This window comes from Tachysurus vachellii, chromosome 12, assembly GCF_030014155.1.
Source record: "Tachysurus vachellii isolate PV-2020 chromosome 12, HZAU_Pvac_v1, whole genome shotgun sequence".
Classification (NCBI taxonomy): Eukaryota; Metazoa; Chordata; class Actinopteri; order Siluriformes; family Bagridae; genus Tachysurus; species Tachysurus vachellii.
The window spans coordinates 16,154,812-16,179,617 of record NC_083471.1 but is presented as its reverse complement, the minus strand read 5'-3'; the positions used below and the strand labels follow the sequence as shown (position 1 = coordinate 16,179,617).

General features: G+C 38.4%; 1 protein-coding gene across 1 annotated transcript in view; it reads right to left on the bottom strand.

Annotated features, from left to right (window-relative positions):
* Nucleotides 1–655: 655 nt before the first annotated feature.
* msh3 (mutS homolog 3 (E. coli)) overlaps nucleotides 656–24,806 on the bottom strand; it is a 68,228-nt gene continuing 44,077 nt past the window's right edge. Inside the window, exons 21-24 of the mRNA XM_060883893.1 lie at nucleotides 16,893–17,079; nucleotides 4,397–4,523; nucleotides 2,766–2,934; nucleotides 656–964 (exon numbers count right to left, since the gene is read on the bottom strand). Coding sequence (XP_060739876.1) covers nucleotides 868–964; nucleotides 2,766–2,934; nucleotides 4,397–4,523; nucleotides 16,893–17,079 — 580 coding nt within the window. The 3' untranslated portion in view covers nucleotides 656–867. The remainder of the gene's footprint in view (nucleotides 965–2,765; nucleotides 2,935–4,396; nucleotides 4,524–16,892; nucleotides 17,080–24,806) is intronic.

Here is a 24,806-nt window from a genome sequence, read left to right as displayed (position 1 = left end):
ATGCAATGGCTGTCATATGTGATAAGAGTGAAAAATTAGCTGACCTGCATTTCTCATACTGTTTCTCCAGTGCGTTTCTCATTTTTGTCTTTTTCACATGTTGGAAGTCATCAGGAAAGGTTACCCTTATTTATCTGTCTGTCATCGGCTTATTTGGCAACAAAAAGATGAACAGATGCAGAACACACACCTGTAGCAAGCTGGCAAATAAATATGGATTTTACACAAACTTTCCCAGAAAGCAACTACATACATGGAATGAAAGAGCTTGCGCCATGAGCTCCGTCCACCTGTTTACAGAGAAGTAATTATAATGCACTTAAGCTCTCATCCTTGTGCCATGCCAACAGCAGGCCTTTTACATGCTGAGGTTTATGTTAAACCAACAGCAGGAAATCCTCAGAAATCAGATGAAATACTTTGGGTCAATATCCAGCACTTGTGGCACGCTCTTCTCTCCTCTCAAGGAAGTGTCCAAGTCACAGTAATTTGTCTTACATAATGAAAGACAGGTGGTGATTACACACTTAAATGCTTGATGCTACATTTCATGCTTTGAAAATACAGAAGTAAAAAGAAGAGACAGGAGGAGGGTAAAAAACAGACTTCTGCTTTAATCCTTTTGGTTCATCACACAACAGCATTGCAAAATCTTTACATACATTTTCTGTATACCTTCTGTAAACATTTTCAGATTTCAGATGCTGAGGAGTGCAAAGAACCTGTATTACAGCACCCTGCAACTAAGCTTCTGAACTTTCCGAAGTGATCATGATGCATAAAAAATACACAATCGTGTAGATTAATATACAGTGTAGTTTATTTGGACTACCGCAACAACCCTTCTCTCACACACAACACACACACTCACACACACATCTTATTAATGTCTGACTTTATCCACTCGAGTAATGATTCCCTATTAGTGATTTTCCAAGCGTCATTAAGCAGCTTCACAGTTTTCCTAGAAAAAGATAGAAAAAAACAGATTTAACTTTGTTTGCTTTTTCCTTCAGCATATGAAAGAATCATTCTATTCACTCAGAACCATGAGCTGTTAGCATTATTATTATTATAGCGCCTCATTTACGCTCAGCTCTCTAACTCTTAGCAAGCCCGGGTACTTCGATGATAACCGAGATAATAACGACTCTAATAGGAAACTCATGCAACTCATCCCACTGGCCTACATACCCAGTAAAGTGATAATGATCTATGGAAAGCAGGATGTGCTGTTGCAGCGGCCCAATACATTCACTTTGTCACTGACGTTATGGTTAAGCTCTTTAGAGCAATGGTCCAATTTGCATTTAGATAATTCAATCACTCTTCAAACACATATTACAGTGAGATGTATGATGGTCAAACTCTTCTGCACGAGATTAATACCAAAGCGAACCAAAGATCACGTACCAGTGAACGGCTCCATGTTAGACGGATTGATATTACAGGCAGTTTGCATATACAGTTTTAACAAGAATGATATTACTGATATTGTTTTTCTGTGTTCTTACCATATCGTGATATTCCCTACATCATCCTGTGTATTAGTTTCTCACTGTATTTATCATTCTGTTGGAATTACAGATTGTTTTTCTGCCTGCTTTCACATGATTTTATTTGAAAACTGTTGCACTAGATTGCCGTATTGTCTTATAAATGACACGCTCTGAGAAGGTTTGTTTCATATCTTTTGTTTGTTTCACTCATATCTGCTGTTTGTGAAATGTTTCCTAAATAAGAAGCCAGGTTACTCTTCTAATTTTTCTTGTGTGTATTTTACTGATTAGTTATTTAATTAAACAGTGCATGTTAATTTTTTTCCCTCTCAATGATGGAGTGATTTGCCCTTAAGAAATAATACCAGCTTTCTGTCTGAGTAACATGTGTTTGTAATGGTTTCCCTGCAGGTTTATGAATCTTAATAATGTGTGTCAATTCTTTTTTTTTATTTCAAATCAAACTATACATTATTGCCAGCTTTACAAATATTTTGGTCATTTTCTTTGCACTTCTGTGTATATGTTAAAGAACGCCAGTGATCTACATGCAAGTTGATCTACGTGAACTATAATATATATATAAAAAAAAAACTCTTCCAGTACAGTTACAATTACGGCATTTAGCAGACACCCTTATCCAGAGTGACTTACTTTTTTTCCATTTCAATTAAACAACTGAGCAATTAAGGGCCTTGCTCAGGGGCCCAGCAGTGGCATCTTGGTGGACCTGGGATTCGAACCCACGACCTTCCGATCAGTAATCCAACATCATAACCACTAGGCTACCTCATACCCAGTAATCTCATTTAGAACTAGTTAATCTAGACAGAAATACAGGATCTTGATTATACAAGTCTATCATGTGTATTAAAGCTCACATCAGTGAGTCACTTACGTAAATTTACACAAGCTCAGAAGTTCTTGGTCTTTCTGAACTAATTAGATTTGCATGAAATCCATCAATTTATTGTGTTTATGCTACTGTGAACAATTTACAAATAAATCTGTTCATATCCAGCTTAATAAACAAGGCCCATTAAATCAAAAAGCACTAAGTTTTATCTGACCAAAAAATGCCTTTCTGTAACATTGTAAAAGTTGAAATAAGCATTATTGTAACAGTTAAATACATTTTTTTTGCTTATTATCATGGCCTCAGAGCAGATGGCTATAGATACATGCTGAGCACTTGGCTTTATTTTATTAATAGTACATACAGCATTTTTGAAAGTTGCATAAGGTTTCACGGCCCACGTTATGTACCTGCGGCTGTTGACGATGGCCTCCAGCTCTTTGGACTTGAGAGCTGCAGATGTGAGGATGCTCTGTGGGATTTCTGCCAGCCGTGCCACGTTCAGCCCATAGCTCCGAGCCGCTGCTCCCTCCGTCAGTTGATAGAGGAAAGTGATGAACTCTGGTTGCACCTCCTCCACTGCAGGGTAAAAAAGACAGAGTTAAAAAAGTGTTACATCAGAGAGAAGCAGTCAAAAAATTAGAGGCATCGCAAGAGCAAATCCTTCTGAGGGAAATATCACCTGATGTATAAATGTATAGTAAATCATTTGTCTTTGTGGGAAGTTAGCTGTCCATCAATTCATCACAAGCTTCCCTCAAGACACGTTAATCCAGCCAACTGTATCTTTTTGATCTGAAAGTGCTATCCACCTGATCTATGTGCTTGCAGACACATGCCCCCTCAGACTCAGGATTCACAGCTTGTGATCTCTGTATATGATGTGGCAAACCGTTTCTTCCTATTGTGCTACTCAGGAACCCGAAAACTTCTTTAGCTCTTCATAATGGCATATCTATATCATATCTTTTAGGCCACTGACTATAATGCTAGCTCTGTAGCATTATCATGAATGTTGTCTTAAAATACAACTCACCAGATAGGTCTTTATTAACTTTGCTAAGGAAAAAATCTGACCCACCAACTGACCCGTCTCCTCATGAGTTGCTTTTTAAAGAAAAGAGAGGAGCAGAGCAGCAGTCTTCAATCTTATGTCAAAAATAATTTCATTGCCAGGGAAATGTAAATATATGCCTAAAATGTAAATGGAAAGGTCTCAGTAATGTCATATACTGTGAATCACAATTTATCTAAATAGTCTTTCAAATTATATGATTACTCTAAATCTAGAAATAACTATAGTCAATATTACACTCTGTTTCTCTACAAGTGTGTTACAGACTGTGTGTTAAACATCCCACTCGTGCAGGATGTAAACTCGTGAATTTTCTGTCTTACTGAGATTACAACGATGAAGTCTCTATTCCTCTCCAGTTCCCCAGTGCAAGCAAAGCTATGCTATAAAAACGCTTGAGATAGAAGTGTGACTCACCTAAGAAAACTGACAGTTAATTTTGAGCAATCTTATGTTGGTCTAGTTCTCTAAGAATACTTTCCAATACATTTCTCTAACATTGTGTACACCTGACCATCACATCCACGGTTATAACAAGCTCCACACTTCTGAGAAGGCTTTCCAGCATTGCTGTGGGGATTTCTATTCATTCAGCTACTAGAGCATTAGTAATGTCATGCACTGATGATGGAAAGTCCCAGTTCATCCCAAGGGTATTTAGTGTGGTTGAGGTCAGGGTCTAGGCATGAGCAAGGAGTTCTTCCATTTTAATTAGGCAAAAATGGAGCTCACTTTGTGCATAGGTGCACTGTCATTGTGGCAACAGTTTGGGGAAGACCACATATGTAATCATGTGATGGTCAGGTGACCGCAAACTTTTGGCCATATAGTGTAACTATTAATGCAGTTTATTAATGTTGTGCATACACCTAAACTGTCCCCAGAAGGTCATTTTATCCATTATTCCCATCCCACTTGTCCATTATTCCCATCCCTCCCACACAAAATCCCATACCTCTCCCATACCTTCAGCTGCAGTTTCTGGCTCATTGAGCAGGAAGGCCATGTGGTAGTTTCCAACGTGACATGGACAGAGCTTCTCAAGCTCACACAGTGGAGGGTAGTGGGTCACAAACAGGGTCAGACACCTCACCTGCAGTGAATAACATTAAAAAATTCATAATCAAATACTTACTAATAAAAAAAATAGCTTCAGACACACAATCTTGAAAATTGGTTGCTGATCAGCCTGTTGTTGGACAGATGTTAATATTCATACCTTCATAAATAAACCTCTGTGATCTAAAGAAAGAATTGTTATTACACAGAGCAAAATAACCGATCATTCGTGCCCTAGACAGACAGATATATAATGCTTTTTTAAATAGGTACATGATTAAAATGTTTTGAATAAGACTACGGTTTATGGTTATAGTGACAATATCACCCAGCAGGAATATTTCCTTTTACTTATATGAATATACTAAGCCCAAACATGTTCTAACATGACAATACATCTACAGACAAATCAAGCGTCATAAAGACGTTATTAAGGGTGGAACAATTTCATATTAATGTCCAAGTTTTTGGAAGGGGATGTACAACAAACATGTGATTGTGATGGTCACACAGCTCATTTGTAGTGGGGGAGTAAATTAAACAGCTAATAGCACAAAGAACACTAGAAGTATAGTGAAGCATGGTGGTGGTAGCGTCATGCTATGTGGCTGCTTCTCTTCAGCTGTGGCTCTAGTCAAAGTAGAGGGAATCATGGATGGTTTATTTTTTACATTTTTTTTGGCTCAAAACCAGCGGGCCAACTGTTAAAGAGATGTCAGTTACAGATGAGGAAAGAGTTTGTTACAGAACCAATATTATTTAATATTTGTTTTGTACTTGACTTCTGGTGGTTTCTTTGTAATACTTTATGTTGGAAAAGATCTGACGAGTTAACTTAGTTTTTAATATTTAAGGTCTCCTTTTTGGTTTGCAATTTTACAATCTAAAAGCAACACAAAAGATAATTTGTCATCACATTGATAGAACCTGTTAAAAGGTAACAGACAGAAAAGGTATGACATTCATTACAGGCAGTAATTTACAGTATTACTATTAAGCAACTAAAAACCTACCCAGGATCTGCCAAAGTAGCATTAGCTTCAGCATCAAAAAAAAGAACAAGTGCCAAATTAATTAACATCCCACAAAGTAAACACCGGCTGCAGGATAATGGCTAAAATAATAATCACAGTTATTTGGTGTAATATTATCATTTATCACAATTATAAGATCAGACAATTCAGGTACAAAACTTTTTTGTGTGTGTTATTTTAAATTGACAGAAAGCTGCATTTTTTAAATTAAAAACCTGTACTCTAAACCTGCATAAATCTAAGACGTGTCCTTAGGCACATATACACAACAGTAAATAAACAGATACAATAAATAAACAAATAAAGTAATTAATTAATTGACTACAACTACTACTAATAAAGATACTATTAGTAATCATTATTATCATTGTTATTACAAAATTAACAGCAATAATATTCTAAATAATAAACAATAAACAACCAAAATTAATTACCATTACTACTATTACTTCTCCTCCTACTTCTACTAATAATAATAATAATAACAACATTATTCAATAGAATTTAATTCCATATATTTAATTTAAATTCAATTCAAACACTTCTTCTTGTACAGACAAGTTAAATAGACACAAATTCAATTGTGTTGGAGGCATTTTGCTGCATCGGTTTAGGACTAATTGTCCTTCTAAAGGGGAAACATCATTGGAAATCGATACCAAGTTCTTCTGACCTTTATCCTATGATCATCAGTGAATCCGACAGAAATGTCAGGATAGAATCACGTAATGCAGGAAAATATCAATCACAAGCTATGGCCTCACCAGACTAAACACCTGCTGGAGGTTTTTATTAATAATATCATACCGCTGAGGGAGTGTTGTTTGAAAAAGTTATGTTCCTTTGTGTACATTTCCAGATATGTGTAGAATCTGTGTAAAAACACAATGTTCTAGTAGCTTACAGTATGATGTCCCCAAACCCTTACCATGTCATTTTTTCCTTACAGGTAACAGCAACTCTACTCACGAACACTGTGGCCAAGTATGTTTTATTAAGATAAAAATAAATAAATAAATAAATAAATAAATAAATAAATAAATAAATAAAAATATTATTATAAAATTCTAAAATTTGTAGCATTATTCTGAAAACCTGGCCTGGCTCCAAAATCTTGCCTGTCATTTGAATCCATTAGTGACGCGAACATTAAATCATTAGTACACACAGACATGTCTCAGACTAATGCGGATTTCCAGTGACAAGCAAGCTGAAGTAAGAGAGAGGTGAGAGACGTGCTTGTGGGCATGCAGAGAACTGAAAATAGTCACAACATGAGACAAGACATCCAAAGAACTGTTTATCAGCACAGAGGACATGTTTACGGCCTATATTCAGGCTTGAGCCCCAGATGTCCAGTGTCCCATCTCACCAGGAGGCAAAGATATACAACAGAGATACAAATATAGATTATTTTCCACAAACAAATAATGTGTTCTAAAGTGATACAGATATGAATCTGAGGTTCACTGTTTTTGTTTTGTTTTTATGGTTGTATGAGAAAGATTCAAAACTGTACATTTGGAGTGAGAGCAGTGAGGGCATGACCGATATAAACTGCAGTGCTGTACAATGCATTTAAAGCATCCTTAGTACCTGTCTGGTCTGGGATGCAGTAGCTTAAATTAAGTTACTAATTTGTTGATATTTTGAGAAAATGTTTAAGGGGGAAAAAGAAGAAGAAGAAAAAAAAAAAAAAAGAGTGACCGAGGATTTGATGGGGATGTGGTAGCTCAGTGGATATGGTGTTGGACTACTGATTGGACGGTCATTATTTCGAACCCCATGGCCACCAACTGCCACTGCTGGGCCCCTGAGCAAGACCCTTAACCCTTAATTGCTCTGCTGTATAACGGAGAAAAAATGTAAGTCGCTCTGGATAAGGGCGTCTGCCAAATGCCATAAATGTAATGTAATGAAAAGTGTCCAAAACACATTTCTAACAGAGCAATTATAAACTCCAGTGACACCTTCTCTTAAGGATTAGGTCAAGTTCCACTTAAGATTTAAATCTGAATACAGAATATAGAGAACTAATCAGATAAAGATACATACATACAGAATATACCCTTAGTTTAAAAGATTTGAAGCCAGTAGTTTGCAAATAATAGAAATGTTTTTGTGCACATTGCAAGAAGCATGTGCAGCTTCTGTCCCTACCATGTGGTGCATCAGCAACAATATGCACCTGATATGTCACTATACAGTATACAACATAATATAATAAATAAACAGGGAACACAGGTAAATTAAATTTCCAGGTCTAGGATTAACTGATGTTCTTAATAAATGAATAAATGAAACAGGAAAAGGTGAGAAAGCTATACTACTGCACCACAATCCCCAGTATTTAGCTGCTAATAGTGATTTCACTCTGCTCAGTCCATGCACTGAATCGTTATGGCAATGCAACTTCCAACCACCTCCTCACTTCTCTCCACTCAGAGCCACGCATCTCAGTTCGTTTCACATACGTATGCCAGCTTAGAGTCGGTGAGCTCCGCTTCCTGTGTGCAAGCAGAGAGCTTTGCTATGGCAACTGGCCTTTTCTCTTGCAGCCAGAGAGCAGCGATGCACGGTACAAGAAGGCAGTGTACAGTTAGACACGGGCTCCGTCAACAGCGCAGTGTCAGAGACCGTTACACAACAAACGTTTTTTCTCAAATACGGGACAGTTGAATGGATAAGAGTGAGACCAGTTGCCATGGCAACATAAATGTACATGCATACACGTGCACAATTTGTTGCAGCACGGCCAGACCAGTAGTGCATGTAAATAAATAGGTAAAGAACACCTCATGTGGCTCTGTAGTTTGTTTAAATGCAAAGTGCACAAATGTTTGCATCATCACAGAAGGTTACAGAATTTAAGAACAACTCCTGTTGCATGAACATTTTCAGAATCAGTTTAAAAGGTTAAATCTACAACTCTCAAGAGTTTTTTTAGGGGAATCCCTCAAGTTTTATTTAAAAACAACTACAACCTACAACTGTGAGTATTTCTCTGTCAGACAGAGTTTCAGGTTCTTGCTCTGTGCAGGATCTCTGCAGCTTCACAGCATCACAATTTCACCACGTAGTACAGTACACCATGTTACGCAACATGTGAGGAATAAATCGTGACAACTTGTGCAGTTTACGGGAAAACTTTCACCACTGTGTGAGATGCACCTTTGACACAAAGCAGAGTTACTGTTTTACTGTTTACTGTTACTATTAGATATTTTCTAATAACCACACAGATATTGAGAAATGATTCCTATTTGTTTGTCAAAGAAAAATATGTTTAAATTCTGTATAAATCTTCATATTAAATACCGTTTAATATTTGTGAACGAAGAACTTCTTTTATTATAGGTTTGTTTATTCATTAATATTCACCTGCTTTTTACCCCCTCCATCAACATGCCAGAGAAAAAAAAGCAGCGTGACATCCGAGCACACGCTTTTTTAATCTGCTAATTGTTGGGTTGCATTAATTAGCGAGCATTAGTCAAACGATTCCCTATCAATTAGCTGTTACTATAGAAACAGCAATGTACTAGCACAAATATCTTACTATAGACTCGTGTTTTACCTTAGAACTTTACATAATAGAAAAAAAAAAAAAAGACTCAGCTAATTTTATCATTTGAGACCAGTGTGTTAAAACTAGGAAATGAACCGCTTCAGGGAGTCATAGGAAAGTAACAACAGGGTGTTGTGATGTGACTTGACACAATACAACACTCCAAACTTATTTGTTTGTTATTTTTCAACAGTAAACAGATAAAGTATTGTACTCCAGAGTATTTTGCATAGTAGCCAACCATTTGAAATTCATTATTAATGAAGCAAATGAAAAGTTCGTTACTATTTTCAGTCATGCAGTGGCCATAAACAATCGCTCCCTCGTCAGCCTCTTTCTCTTTTTTAATAAGAAAAAAAATTATACACACACATTACATATATATATATATATAGATATATATATGTATATATATACACACACACACACACATTATATATATATATATATATATATATATATATATATATATATATATATATATATATATATATATATATATATATATATATACATACACACACACACACACACACACTAAATGTCCCTTAAGACTTGCCAGTTACTTAAAGCATACTGTTACGGAGCGCTGATATGTTTAACCTCTGATATGTTAAGATTTTTGTGAAGATATCATGTAAGCGATTATTCTTTTCTTTTAATCGACGTATCATTAGGTAGAGATTGTGTGAATCATCTGTTACTACAGAATCAATAACGTGTTAGGAGAAATGCTTTTATATGAGCTTGCAGCTGGCATTATTGTCTGAGTCGCTGCCGTAGAAAATGAACACCTCTTGACCAATCAGAATGGAGAATTCAATAGCACAGATGAATTACAAATTTAAAGAACATCATTATTTTTCTGGTTTTCTAACCCTGTGCATCATCTGGTAGGTTGTAATAAGACGGCTACTAAAATTACTTTCAGCAACAGGTTACTTTCTTTAATGCAGCAGTGTATATGAGCTGTGCAAAAGCAATATATACTACACCATTCTGTCCACGTCATAAATGTTAGCCTAGCATTATAATATGTAATGAAATGCACACACACAAGCAAATGTGCAAGAGAATGAAAGAGATCAAAAGATTTACGAAAAAATATTAACACAACAAACAAGGTCACTCATGCCAAAGAAATGAAAGCTGCTGTGGCTGACAAAATAAAAATATTATTTCAGATCCCATGGGAAAGGGGGGGGAGAGAAAGAGAGAGAGAGTGTGTGTAGTTGTGTACTTGAGGTTCTTCAAAAACAAATTAAACAGTGCGCAATACTCAGAGGAGACACCTTTACCACAGGCTCTTTACCTTCACCAGCATTCACACCTACTGTATATATGGGTTTATTTACCCAATTAACACTTCAAATGTGTGAAAAGAAGGAGTGTTTTTTGTCTTTACTTTTACCTTGAGTTGCAATAATACACCTCTGGAAAGCAGAAGGTGTAAATATGTGCTATATCTTTTATAATAGGCTCCAGATTGACGCTCCGGATCAGACACGGCATCCACCTCATTGTCAAAAAATCTAAACAAACTGATAATCAATTGGTATTCAAACATAGCACATACTGTGTATGAGACGGGAAATGAGCCGGTGTATCTAGGTTACAGGTGTATCTTGCAGCATGATTGTGTGTGTGTGTGTGTGTGTGTCTGTGAGTGAGAGTTGTTTTCGTGTCCATTGAGAGCGGATTAACAGGAGACTCTGCTATGTTACAGAGTAAATATGGAAAAATACGCGTACATGACAAAAGACAAGTAGTGCAGTTTGTTCGACAGTTGGTGCACATTAATATTAACACTACTCTATGAATAATTAAAAAAAGGCAACAATAAGAGCATAACAACTTGTGGTTATCGTTTGGGGCTACAAAACTGAAGATAATAGATTTAAAATGGAGTTAAAACAGTGTGTGCTGCTATAGAAAAATAATCAGTTTGGGTATTATTGGATGTAGTGCTAAGCAAAGCAACGTAATGTTACATTTTTATGTCCAAATATGTTTAATTAGTTTTGTACCACACAATAACACATCATGCTTTATTATCCAATTTATAGATTGGGAACATCTGCAAGACAACGTTCCTTCATCAAATAGCCTCACCATCAATTTTATTAGGAACACCTACAGTATACAAAACAAAAGCTTCAGTTACTCTTCACATCAAACATCACAGTGAACAAAGTGTGATCTCTGTGGCTTGGTTGATGATCAGTAATTTATAAAATACTTAAACCAGCCCATCTGGCATCAACAACCAAGCCACGGTTAAACCCACAGAGATCCCACTTTCTTTATTCTGATGTTTGATGTGGAGATTAACTTAAGCTCTTGTCCGGCATCTGTATCGTTTTAATGCATTGTACTGCTGCCTCATGACTGGTTTATAGGTGTTCCTAATAATGAGGACAGGGAGTCTACATTATAGCAGCTATAAATATTTGTTCTCTATTTTTAATTGAACAAGACGACAAAGCAATAAAAAAAAAAACCCTACTGAAACCTTGGCAAAATGGTGATACTGGTGCCTCCTTCCATAAATATAGAGAATCAACAGCTAAAATCTTTTTCTTTATCTAATGACGGCACATATTTAAAATGATTTTATTATTATTAGATTATACAGAGCATCGGGTATAAAAGTGAACGTTAAAGCGCTGTTACCATAGAAACATTAGAATGAGCTCATTACCGTAAACCTGTGATTTGAGTTACAGCCGGTAAATCTGACAGAGCTGCTGTTATAAAAATGTATTTGAACCAATCAGATCAGAGAATTCAACAGTGCTGTGGTGTAAAGAGGAAAATTAGTTGCTGTCGTTAAAATCCTTAAAGCTATGTATACAGTGGTTTTGGAGAGTATTCAAATTTATTAAAAAGAAAAAACAAATCTCTCATGTACATAAGGATTCAGACCTTTTACTCAGTACTTTGGCACCAATTACAGCCTTAGGTTTTATTGGGTATGATACAACAAGCTTATCAGACCTGGATTGTGGGATTTTCTGCCATTCTTCTTTCAAAATCCTCTCAAGCTCGGTAAGGTTGGATGGGGACTGTCAGTGGACAGCCATTTTCAGGTTTCCCCACTCTGGGCCACTCTAGTGCCCTCTTTCCACCAAAAAGAACCAGGTGCTGGTTCAGCGCTAGTGCTGGTTCAAAGTTGGTTCCACTTACAAGCCTTCTAAGAACCGGTTTGCCTTTCCATGGGCTAGAGAGCCATCACAGAGCCAAGTCTTACGTCACTGTATACAACGTTATACAGCAACATTAGCACAGCAGTGGCAAACACAATCACAACATCAACAATGGCAGATGTTGCTTTACTGTTAATGCTCATGGCTTTCGAACCTACATTGGCATCCAAATGCTGAGAATCCTGATTTAAAATGATTTAAAAATGGTGCTAATGACGTTCTCTTTTGTCTTGTTGGTCACAGTAACCCTGCCCCAGCCCCTAACGCAAGCGGTTCTTAAGTCTTAAGTCTTAAGTACTTAAGAACCACTTTTCCTGGTTCAGAGCCGGTGCTTTGGGAAAAAGAAAGAACTGATATTAAATTAGGCTCTGGCTCTAAACCAGCACTCGAACTGCACTGGTGGAAAAGGGGCATAAGACATTTTCAGAGTTGTCTCTAAGCTACTCCAGTGTTGTCTTGGCTGTGTGCTTAGGGTTGTTGTCATGTTGGAAGGTGAACCTTCGGCCCAGTCTGAGGTCCTGAGTACTGTGCAACAGGTTGCAGATATCTCTGTACTTTGTTCCATTTAGAATTCCCTCAACCCTGACCAGTCTCCCAGTCCCTGCTGATAATAAAAAAAAAAAAAAAAAAAAAAAAAAAACACACTCCCACACCATGATGCTGCCACCACCATGCTTCACTGTTGGGATGTAATTTGGCAGGTGATGAGCAGTGCCAGGTTTCCTTTGAATATAACATTTAGAATTGAGGGCAAACTGACTGTGAGGCACTAGATTCTCTGGTCTAATGAAAACAACCTTTGCCTTGAATACAGGTGAGACTGAGTAGGTTGTCATGGTAGCCACATTTGCTGCGGTCCTGGCAACCCTCACAGGCTTCATAATTTGATCAGAAAGCCCAGTACATTTATGTTCTTAAATGAAGCACATCATGAACACAACACGGTCATATTTTTGTCATTTTATTACTTTAGTATTATTATGTGCAGTGAAGCTGTGTCCCACAAAAGTTCCCCTGCTACTCCTGCTACATGTACGCTGTGGAAACTAATGAGGTCATCATCAACTTAAACACATGCATAGGATATTTTACATCCTGAACAAGTGCAGACCAAAGTATAAATTGCGTTCACATTCGCAGGAAATGCGGCACAGTTCCAGTGCAAGCGAATTTGCATCACCTCGCAATAATTCGCTAGAGGCAGGACTATAAAAGACAGGGCTAACTGGTCTAAGCAAATTAACATATCCTCCTATTCACCCCTTTAATGTACTGCCACACAACAATGAGGGTATACAGTATCTCACAGAAGTGAGTACACCCCTCACATTTTTGTAAATATTTTATTATATCTTTTCATGTGACAACACTGAAGAAATTACACTTTTCTATAATGTAAAGTAGTGAGTGTACAACTTGTATAACAGTGTAACTTTGCTGTCCCCTCAAAATAACTAACACACAGCCATTAATGTCTAAACCGCTAGCCACAAAAGTGAGTACACCCCTAAGTAAAAATGTCAAAATTGGGCCCAATTATGTGTTATGTGACTCATTGGTGTTACAAAGTCTCAGGTGTGAATGGGAAGCATGTGTGTTACATTTGGTGTTATCGCTCTCACTCTCATATACTGGTCACTGGAAGTTCAACATGGCACCTCACAGCAAAGAACTCTCTGAGGATCTAACAAAAAAGTTTCTCTACATAAAAATGGCGTAGGCTATAAGAAGATTGCCAAGACCCCGAAACTAAGCTGCAGCATGGTGGCAAAGACCATACAGTGGTATAACAGGACAGGTTCCACTTAGAACAGGCCTCACCATGGTCAAATAAAGAAGCTGAGTGCACATGGTCAGCGTCATATCCAGAGGTTGTGTTTGGGAAATAGACCTATGAATGCTGGCAGCATTGCAGCAGAGGTTGAAGGGGTTGGTGGTCTGTCTGTCAGTGTTCAGACCATACGCCGCACACTGCATCAAATTGGTCTGCATGGCTGTCGTCCCAGAAGGTGCATAAGATGCATAAGAAAGCCTGCAAACAGTTTGCTGAAGACAAGGACATGGATTACTGGAACCCTGTCCTGTTTTCTGATGAGACCAAGATAAACATATTTGATTCAGATGGTGTCAAGCGTGTGTGGCAGCAACCAGGTGAGAACAAGTGAAGACAAGTGTGTCTTGCCTACAGTCAAGCATGGTGGTGGAAGTGTCATGGTCTGGCCTGCATGAGTTCTGCTGACACTGGGGAGCTACAGTTCACTGAGGGAACCTTGAATGCCAACATGTACTGCAACTAGGGTTGCAAAATTCCGGGAATTTTCAAGGCTGGAAACTTTCCATGGGAATTAACGGGAATATACTGTATGGAAATAAACTGGGAATTTTTTAAAAATGCAGAGTTGCCTATAAAAAGGAACTTAAATGTAGTTAAAAAAAAAATCTTGCAGCATAATTAATTGTTTAAAACAATAAGATTTAATGCAGTTTAAGTTGAATTTGTACCCTGCATTTCTCGGTCACTTGCACACAGCACACTGCTTACTGGAGGGCCATTGAGGCCAAACCCCCTGCATGTACTTGCATTCTTCCATAACATGCACAGTAACACTTTATTTTAGGGGCATTTAACTTGTTGCTTATTAGCATGAATATTAATAGAATATTTGCTATTCATTAGTACTTATTAAGCACATATTAATGCACATATTATTCTGCATTACCTTATTCTACATTCTTAATTGTACCCAATACCTAAACTTATTAACTACCTTACGAACTCTTAATAAGCAGTAAATTAGGAGTGTTACCATATGCACAGATAATTTGATGACCCCCCACACACACTCACTCCCCCTGAAATAAAAAACCCTCCATACATCACTTAAGGAGGGGGTTTCACCTCCATTTTCCAGGCCTTGACTACGTACCACAGAAGCAGAGACCTAATAAGCTTGAAAAAAAAAAATGGTTCATTTTACATTTTAACTGGGACTTTTTTTTTAAAAAGGGCAAGGGTGGGGGATGCTTTCATTTTAAAGCAATCAAAGGGAAATATGTTTATTACAATTATTAAGTTTATTATGTTTATTAAAAGCATAATAATGTTTATGATGTTTTTGTGTTACTCAAAGAAAGAATCAGTTAAAGTTAAACTTACAATTAAATCAGTCAAGAGGTCATTTTTAAAATTTGTATTACCTTGCATGCATGTCTGCTTATGACCAAACAAAATGTTTATTTATGTTTATATATCGTCGCTGTCGGGCGGAAACCTCGTATGTCCAAATTTGGTCAATTTCATATTTTTTCACATATCCATGCTATTGGTCAGTCCCCACGTGGGTCTGTTATTTTTACAAGTTATTAACCAATCTAAAGTCTTGAAAATAGCTTGAGCGCAAATCTCATAACTCCATTGGACACTTCAACTGTCCACCTCTTCCTCACTCCGCGGGAGAGCTTCGCGGCATATTTCTCCTTAATAAGAGTCGCAACGAATCAACACGTCTTCTGAGGTAAATGTCTTCAAAACACTGGGCTCAAAGAAAAAAAAATCTTGACCCCCGCTAGTTCTGGTGCTCGTCTGAGGACAGGAATTTAGCGCAAGACAATCCACTGCAACGCGGACTAAACCCTGTGTACTGCAGATAAGGTACGGCTTTTTTTCATTTCCTGAAAAATAACGGTTTTGGAGATATGAGGATTCCACCCCGACAGCGACGATATGATATAGTTTATATAAATTTCCCTATACTGTATTTCCAAATAATTCCCATAAATTCCCATAAATTCCTGTAAATTCCCATAAATTTCCATAAATTCCCGTAAAGTTTCCAATTTGGAATATTCCCAGAATTCGCCAGATTAAGTTCCCAGAAATTTTCCAGAAACTTTCCGCCCCTTTGCAACCCTAACTGCAACATACTGAAGTAGAGTGTGAGCTCGTCCCTTCGAAGACTGGGCCGCAGGGCAGTCTTCCAACGACCCCAAACACACTTCCAAGATGACAACTGCCTTGCTAAAGAAGCTGAGGATAAAGGTGATGAACTGGCCAAGCATGTCTCCAGACCTAAACCCTATTGAGAATCTGTGGGGCATCCTCAAATGGAAGGTGGGGGAGCGCAAAGTCTCTAACATCCACCAGCTCATCATGGAGGAATGGAAAAGGACTCCAGTGGCAACCTGTGATGCTCTGGTGAACTCCATGCCCAAGAGGGTTAAGGCAGTGCTGGAGAATAATGGTGACCACACAAAATATTGACACTTTGGGCCCGATTTAGACATTTTCACTTAGGGGTGTACTCACTTTTGTGGCCAGCGGTTTAGACATTATTGGCTGTGTGTTTGTTATTTTGAGGGGACAGCAAATTTACACTTTTATACAAGTTTTATACACTCACTACTTTAAATTATAGAAAAGTGTCATTTCTTCAGTGTTGTCACATGAAAAGATATAATAAAATATTTACAAAAATGTGAGGGGTGTAATCACTTGAGATACTGTATATATATAAAATATATACAATAAAATTCACAACCAAGACTATATGGATCAGCATAAACTTTTCAGTAGCTCTTCTGTTACAGTGACTCACGTCTTTAATTAAGAACTCCAGAGTGGCGTAGGCGATGGCGATTCCATCATGTGTGCTTGTGCCACGGCCAAGTTCATCCAAGATCACTAGAGAACGTGCTGTAGCACGAGACAGGATCTCTGAGGCCTCCACAAGCTCCTCCATGAAGGTACTTCGTCCTTTTGAGATGTTATCTGAGGCTCCCATCCTACAAAGGAAAAAAAAAAAACACAACAAAAAAATTATTTTAACCCAAACCATTTGTAAATGTTTACTCCTAAGCTACTTAAGCGAACAAAGACCATTGCTTGAATTTTCAGGTTGAAATAACACTGGCGTCATGTAACCAGCAGTATGATTATTACTAATGTAACCATTACATAAAATATCAGTTGCTCTTCGTGTAAAGAGACTCCTTTTTATTCGTGTCTCTTGGCTAAAGAACTAGTCTCACTTTAATGACTAATTAAAAGACATTAGAAGCTTTGCAGGAGCTCTAGTTGGTGTTAGCAAGCATGACATGACAGGAAGTGTGGTCAGAGAGACAGGATGGCCAATAAAAACCAGTCACAGCAGTGACTACAACTCGAGAGCTGAGGAAGGTAATGAGGGGGAAATTGCTGTATAGTCATATGCTACACTATTTACACACACAGCGTATTACAGTACATGGCTAAATTAACCTGATTATCAAGAGCAACGATGTGCTCATAATCTAGCATCAGGCTGAAACAGAAACGTTTCTCATTAGAGAAGCTAATAAAACACAAAAGGCTAATTTCTTTTCAAATGATTGCTGAATGGTGATTTATTGAGTTACAATCACATTGCGTCTATTTCATCCCAAAACAATAGAGAATAAATGCTAGTCGGAGTCAGCCATTTGTTGTTTAATCCACACCAGACTCATAAAAAGAGTTCACCGGTCTCAACCTCTTTGTAGGCAAGTCTTTTCACTTCTATTAGTGTATACAGTAAAGTGGAACAGCACTAAGTGTGTGGAAATGAGGTTAAGTGTGAACAAAGTCCTAGGAAAAGCTCAGGACAGATGAGATTATTCACTAAAGCAAGGGTGAGATTAAGGAAAAAAATATTTTCAAGAAATGCAAATCTTTAAGTTATCTGTAATGATCACCCACAAAGTGAATCCCAACTACAAAAGCTCCAAGCTGAAGTCATTCCTAAACCCTGTAGATATGCATCAGGCTGAGAATCACTACATTTTTAAGCACTTAAACGTAAAAGATTCTTGATTCCCCCTTTGAACAAAACTGTAGCACTTTTTTGTGAAATTCTTTTAGTGTGCTTCATTTTCAAAGAATGCTTTTAGAAAGCTAGACCTCTTGTCCAAGTGTGTACTGGTGCCTTTCTTTAAAAAGGTACCTTTCTTTCTTTATCTCTGGTCAGTTAAGAGCAACAGTTAAGAGCAACATGAGAATTTGGGCATCATTCTCTACTCTAGACAGTTCAACACAATTGTCCACAAAACCCTTCCCCTCACATCACGGAGCGATGCAGAGTTTACTACGTTTGAAACTATCAAAAAAAGAAACTGGGTACAGATTGTGATACAAAAGCAAAGCTGCTGTAGCATCAAAACCTTGAGAGAGAAGTGCTGACAGCTTACTCGTTTGAATAGCTCCATCCTTTTAAGCCTTTCCTCTTTTTTTTTTTTTTGCATTTAATTTCCTGTTTCCATAGTAACCTGAAAGTGATGAAGGAAGAAGTGCTTGGTAACCTTGCCGTTCATTCAATAAAAGTGCATCAGTGCTCATGACCAGTCAGCGCACGCCAACTTCCAGACCAAGGACGTGATAAAATGCGGGCAACCGATTAGATTTCAGAAGTGCTGCTCTGAAAATAGCCATACTTCTTGAGTTCTTGTAAGATCTTTGATGTATCTGAATCAGTTGTGCAGCTTGGACGTTCAACAAATTGATCTTTTCTCCATATTCACTAAGACCAAATCCATCTTTTTGGTAAAGTATGGACTGTAAATCATTTTCTTTTGCATGAGTCATAAAACAGTTTGACATTTAATGTAATCCATCTGACTTACAGTTTGATTCGCTGTCATTTCAGGCTCATCCCAGAGTTCCAAGGCATACACGCAATTAGCATTGTTTGCTTGGATGAGTCCTAAGTGCACCACGGGCCGCTGAACCCTTCAAGGCTTAATTGGCTGCTGTTTGAACATGTTTTTCACCTGTTAATTAGAACATGCATCTCCAGAGGAAAAAAAAAAAGCAATAACGTTTTCACCAGCAAGCTCACTCGGTCTGTGTTACAAAACCAATCCAAAGGCCATTTAGGAAGCAGAACCAAATCTCTTTTAACCATGTTTTAAACTGGCACAAAAGTCATTCATCATAACATGTGAAGTATTGAAACTATATGTTGTTCCTAATAAGTTCATTCACAAATGTCCTAAAATGAAACAGCATTATTATCAGTAATAATAGTTCAAGTACAAGTTTCTTTATTGTTATTTCGCTACATGTTGAGACATGCAGCGGAACGAGATGTCATGTTTCACAGGTCAAACGGTGCAACATCCATACAGACAATAAACATAAAACAACAATAAAGCAGGGGGCAGGTATGGACTATGCCATCAGTACAAAAAAAATACACTCAAGAAATAAATATAAATATAAGTATGTAGACTATACAATGCTTCCCTTGATATTGGACACGTGCAACAGAAGGCATTCAAAGTCAAGCAGCTGGTAGCGGACTATTGCAAGATGCAATGTGCAACACGAGCATGTAAACATGTGTATTGTCTGTGGGTTTAGTACACCGTTTTAGTTTAGATGTGCCAGTGTGCTAATGCTGTGGTGAGTGCGGCTGGTGGCGGTCAGGTGGGTCATGACACAGGAGGCCTGTATATTTTCAGGGGTGGCAGTAGAGGTTTGAGTTCAGGGCTCTCACAGCTTGGGAGAAGAAACTGTTCCGCAGTCTAGCAGAGCGGGCTCTGATGCTCCTGTACGTTCTTCCTGATGGTAGGAGCTGAAAGATGTTGTTGGAGGGATGGGTGGGGTCCCCCACCATGCTGTTGGCCCTGCTGAGGCATCGCTTCATGAAGATGTCCTCAATCGAGGGGAGAGGGACGCCGATGATCTTTGCGGCTGCATTCACTATCCTCTGAAGGGTCTTGCGGTCAGCTGCACTGCAGTTCCCGTGCCATACAGTGATACAGTTCATCAACAAGCTCTCAATGGTTCCTCTGTAGAAGGTGGTGAGGATGGGTGGAGGGAGACATGCTCTCTTCAGGTGGCGGAGAAAGTGCAGCCGCCGATGTGCCTTCTTGGAGAGTGACCGTGTGTTGGTGGACCAGGTGAGATTCTCCATGATGTGCACCCTCAGGAATTTTGTGCTGCCAACCCTCTCAACTGCTGTCTTGTTGATGGTCAGTGCTCAATGGAGTTTCTTCTGAAGTCCATCACAACCTCCTTTGTCTTCTCTACATTAAGGGACAGGTTATTTGCTTCACACCATTTAGCCAGCTGAGCCACTTCCTTTCTGTAATGCTTTTCGTTGTTGTTGCTGATGAGACCGATCACAGTTGTGTCATCAGCAAACTTGCCAATGCGGTTGGAGCTGAACTTTGCAGTGCAGTCGTGTCAGCAGCGTAAAGAGGACTGGGCTGAGCACACAGCCTTGTGGTGCGCCTGTACTCAGTGTTGTAGTGCTTGATGTTTTTCGGCCGATACGCACTGACTATGGTCTTCCAGTTAGAAAGTCCAGGATCCAATTACAGAGGTAGTTGCTTAGGCCCAGCAGTTGCAGTTTTTGAATGAGCTGTTGTGGGATGATTGTGTTGAATGCTGAGCTAAAATCTATGAACAGCATTTTGATGTGGGAATTTTTGTTTTTAAGGTGTGTGAGGGCTAGGTAGAGGCTAAGGGCAATTGCATCGTCTGTGGATCGGTTCTGGTGATATGCAAACTGGAGCGGATCGAGGGTGTTGGGGAGACTGGTTGTTATATTTTTCATGACTAGCCTCTCATAGCACTTCATTACGATTGGAGTCAGTGCTATGGGACGGTCATTCAAACAGGACACAGGTGATTTCTTTGGAGCCGGTATGATGGTCGTGGACTTGAGACATGTGGGGAAGACTGCCTGGCCCAGTGAGGTGTTAAAGGTGTCCGTAAAGATGTCAGTCAACTGTGCCGCACAATCTCTCAGTACCCTGCCTGGTATACCATCGGGACCCGCAGCCTTGCGTCGGTTAATCCTGGATAGGGTCTTCCTTACATCAGCTGGAGAGAGACAGAGCACCTGGTCGTTGGGCGTTTTTTGTGCAGGTGTGTTATTCTGCATGTCAAACCACGAGTAGAATAGGTTCAGTGTGTCAGGGAGGGATGTGTTGTTTTCACAGGCCTGTGGCGGAGGCTGAGATGGTTCGGATGGCTTTTCACAGGCTCCGTGTGTCTTTAGTCTATTATTTTTTGTTTGCTTGCATTTAGTTCCCAATTTTTACTGACGCACTACAAGGTGTCAAACCCAGAAAGAATTCAGAGAAACCCCAAGAGGAGAACATGCAAAACTCCACAGAGACAGTAACCTGAGGTCAGGGGCAAAAGATCTGAAACAACTCAGTTGAGTTATATTTTCACACAGCTGCAGTTGCTCACAAACTTACAGGAAAACACTTTCAGCAAGTCTCTTTAATAAGGTGTCCCAAAAATCTCCATCCTTTTTTGCAAAATGTCTTTTCACTCATTCTCTTCCTATGCGCATGCTCTCAGAACTGGATCAGGAAGATGTCACAAGGTCACGATATATTTTAATAGGAAACATGTCAAGCACATCACACACAAAGTTGGGAGAGATGATTCTGTGTGTTTACAAAAAAAAAAGTCATACAAAGCTATACTTTAAAGTTAAATTCCCCTGTGTAAGGAGACTTTGAGGACAGCCTGCATTTTACTTGGTAACTGACTACATTTTAATCCTTACACATATTTGTGGTTTGAGGCACACATGCATCACATATACTGTCTGTTTGTTGTGTATTTGACTGAATTGAGAGAATTATTCTGAATGTATCTGAAATGTTCACGGACAAGAGAAAAAAAACTATTGATATAAATACTAGTATTAATCAGTTCTTGATGGATTTCACCAAGGTTTTTTTTGTGACTGTTGCAGCCAAACTGCATCTCTTCTTTTGAAATGGCAACCACAGGATTCTTATTTTAAACACATTATTTATAAATTACATACGTAATTACTTTCAGTGATAGCTGTACTCATGTTCGAATGAAAACAGGGGTTTGGCTGAATGTCTTGACACAAAATTTGATGCACCTCCAAATGCCACACAGTTTTCTTGATTTTCAAATCAAATCAAATCAAATATTATTTGTCACATACACATACATACAGAGTACGACATGCAGTGAAATGCTTTTTAAATCTGTCCGTTATTCAAGCATAAAAAGGAATGGAATGGATTTTGCGTTTATTTCTGCGATCGTAAAATTCCGGGATCTGATTTACAAATACTAAATGCTTAGATACACACAGGTATAGGCAGAGTGCACACTGCTGTGCAAATGAACAGCCAGCACAAAATAACAGCCATCTGGACAATCAGGATGATCTGGATGATGCCAATCAAAGCGTCTGGTCCCTGATGAAATGATCAAGAAAATACATTGTCTTTCTACAACACAAGTAAACCTGATAAAGCTTTGTAAACATAAAACACAGGAGAAAAAATTCTAATAAATGCTATTCACTGACCACGGTGGAAAGACAGGGAATACAAATAAAACTTGTATATAAGAAGGATTTCACAGTGACCCAATCCACTCATCTCCATTGCAGCCCTTTTAATGCTGGGAATTAATCTATACTTGGTAGCTATTTGATTTCGGCAAAAAAAATCCTTGGACTTTGTAAATTTTTATTTTGAAACTTATATGCAACCCTTGAAGTGACCATTACAAAATATTACGTTCCTTCTTAAAGATTTTGTTTTGTTGGAGCAATAAGGGTTAACCCCTGGAGCAATAAGGGTTAAGGGCCTTTCTCAAGAGCCCAGCAGTGGCGGCTTGGCACTGCTGGGGCTTGAACCATGTTCCTCCTAACAACAAACCAAAGCCTTAATCAAATGAGCATCACTGCTCCTATATTCTTAAGATATGTTTAAAAAAATTCAACAAAGTGGGTATATCAAATTAGAGCCTACAAATTTTCTGGATGCCTGCACAAAGTAAATCACACCAATCTGAACCTGGTATCAGATCAGTGAAGTGAGCAGTAATATTCAGCATCTTGGGAAAATAATAATTCTCTTGCTTTTCAACAGCATATGGCAAGCGCTTCGTGCCACATCTTAGTCTGTCACACGCTCAATTTCCAAAGTGCACATCAGCTGCCTTGCACAGTTGACTTTAATACGAGGTAACGGCTGCTTAGTGAAGATGCAATGAACTTCAATCAAATGGTTAAAACCAAACATTAATCACAAACACATCCTAGCGTTTGTGAGATGTCGTTTCTCCATCATGCACCTGTTCTATATCCGCAGCAGAGCAAAAGCATGCTTAAAGCCTCATATGATACTAATTAGGAGATCACTATTGGGCGTATCTGCCGACAGTGTGTTAACATAATTAGACACACAGAGTTAATAAATAAATCACTGCCAAATCATGGTAGGATTTCTCCAACACTGTCAGACGATATTTAGAGTAATAACAAGCATGAAAATGCTTCACTTGCATTTTGGACACATGTAGATGATGAATGGATTGCTGGTCATTACGTGCAAAGGAAACATGCCTTTGACAGCATGTTAGCGGGTCTGTCACTCGGAACAGCAGCAGCACAACTACAGAACAGAGGAAAAGCGTGACAGGCCACATAAATGAGCTGTGTGAAAAGAAAAAATGCTCTTTTGAATGGTTTCAGAACAATAACAGAATTGATGGGGAATCTGTTTAAATAGCTTGAAAGGAAAACATTTCTATTGACCAGACAAAACATGAGCTCAGCCAACATCATTGTTCACAAGAAAATGTTGTGACATCATCAACACGCATAAAATATTTAGGAATCCAGAAACAGTCATTTCTAAAACGTTTCACTCTTCACAGGTCACATCACATTTCCAATAAAGCAATCCTTCTTTCTTTTTACAAAAGAAGTTCCGTTTATATGATGATAGTATCCCAGCTAAATCAAGTTGAACAGAATTAACAGTAAGGTACATTTGCAATACCTTTGCGTTGACATCAGGATCAACACCCTGGTGAGAAAGTCCTGCACCACTATAAGAGCATCCTGACAAAAAACATCACAGCTTGGTTTGGGATCAAAGAATGAACAGGAGCTTCTTCCTGACCTTCCAAAATTACAGGCCCTGATCCAGGACAACATATAAAACCGTGACATTTTTGGACTTATCTACAAAACACACACTACCACAACAGCATTTGGCACAGAACATTAAAATTGCACATATTATTCCGAACAGTCTCTACGTTCAACCACCGTTCCATATTCATATGTTTTCTATATTTTTCCCTTTCCTACATAGTTACATTCAATTTTTATTGTAATTCAATTCTTACTCTATTTTGAATCTATTTTTTATGTCAAAGACAGGCAAAAAAGCAATACACTGCATGCCTTTCCTTTATTATTATTTATTTCTCTCCTCTTGTCTTTTCCACACACTTTTTTCCTCTTTCATTTTCATTCCTTATTCCTTTCCTTCCATGGTTTTCCCCTTCCTTGCGTTTTCCCTCCCTTCGCTTTCCTTCTCATCTTCCCTTCCCTTTTCTACTCTTTGTAGCTCTTCTCCTTCCTTATTTCTTCTCTTCTTCTTCCCCCTCCTAGATTCCCATTTTCCATCCTTTCCATGTATTTAATTTTTCTTTTTCCCTTCCTTTCTATTCCCCCCATCTCTTTTCT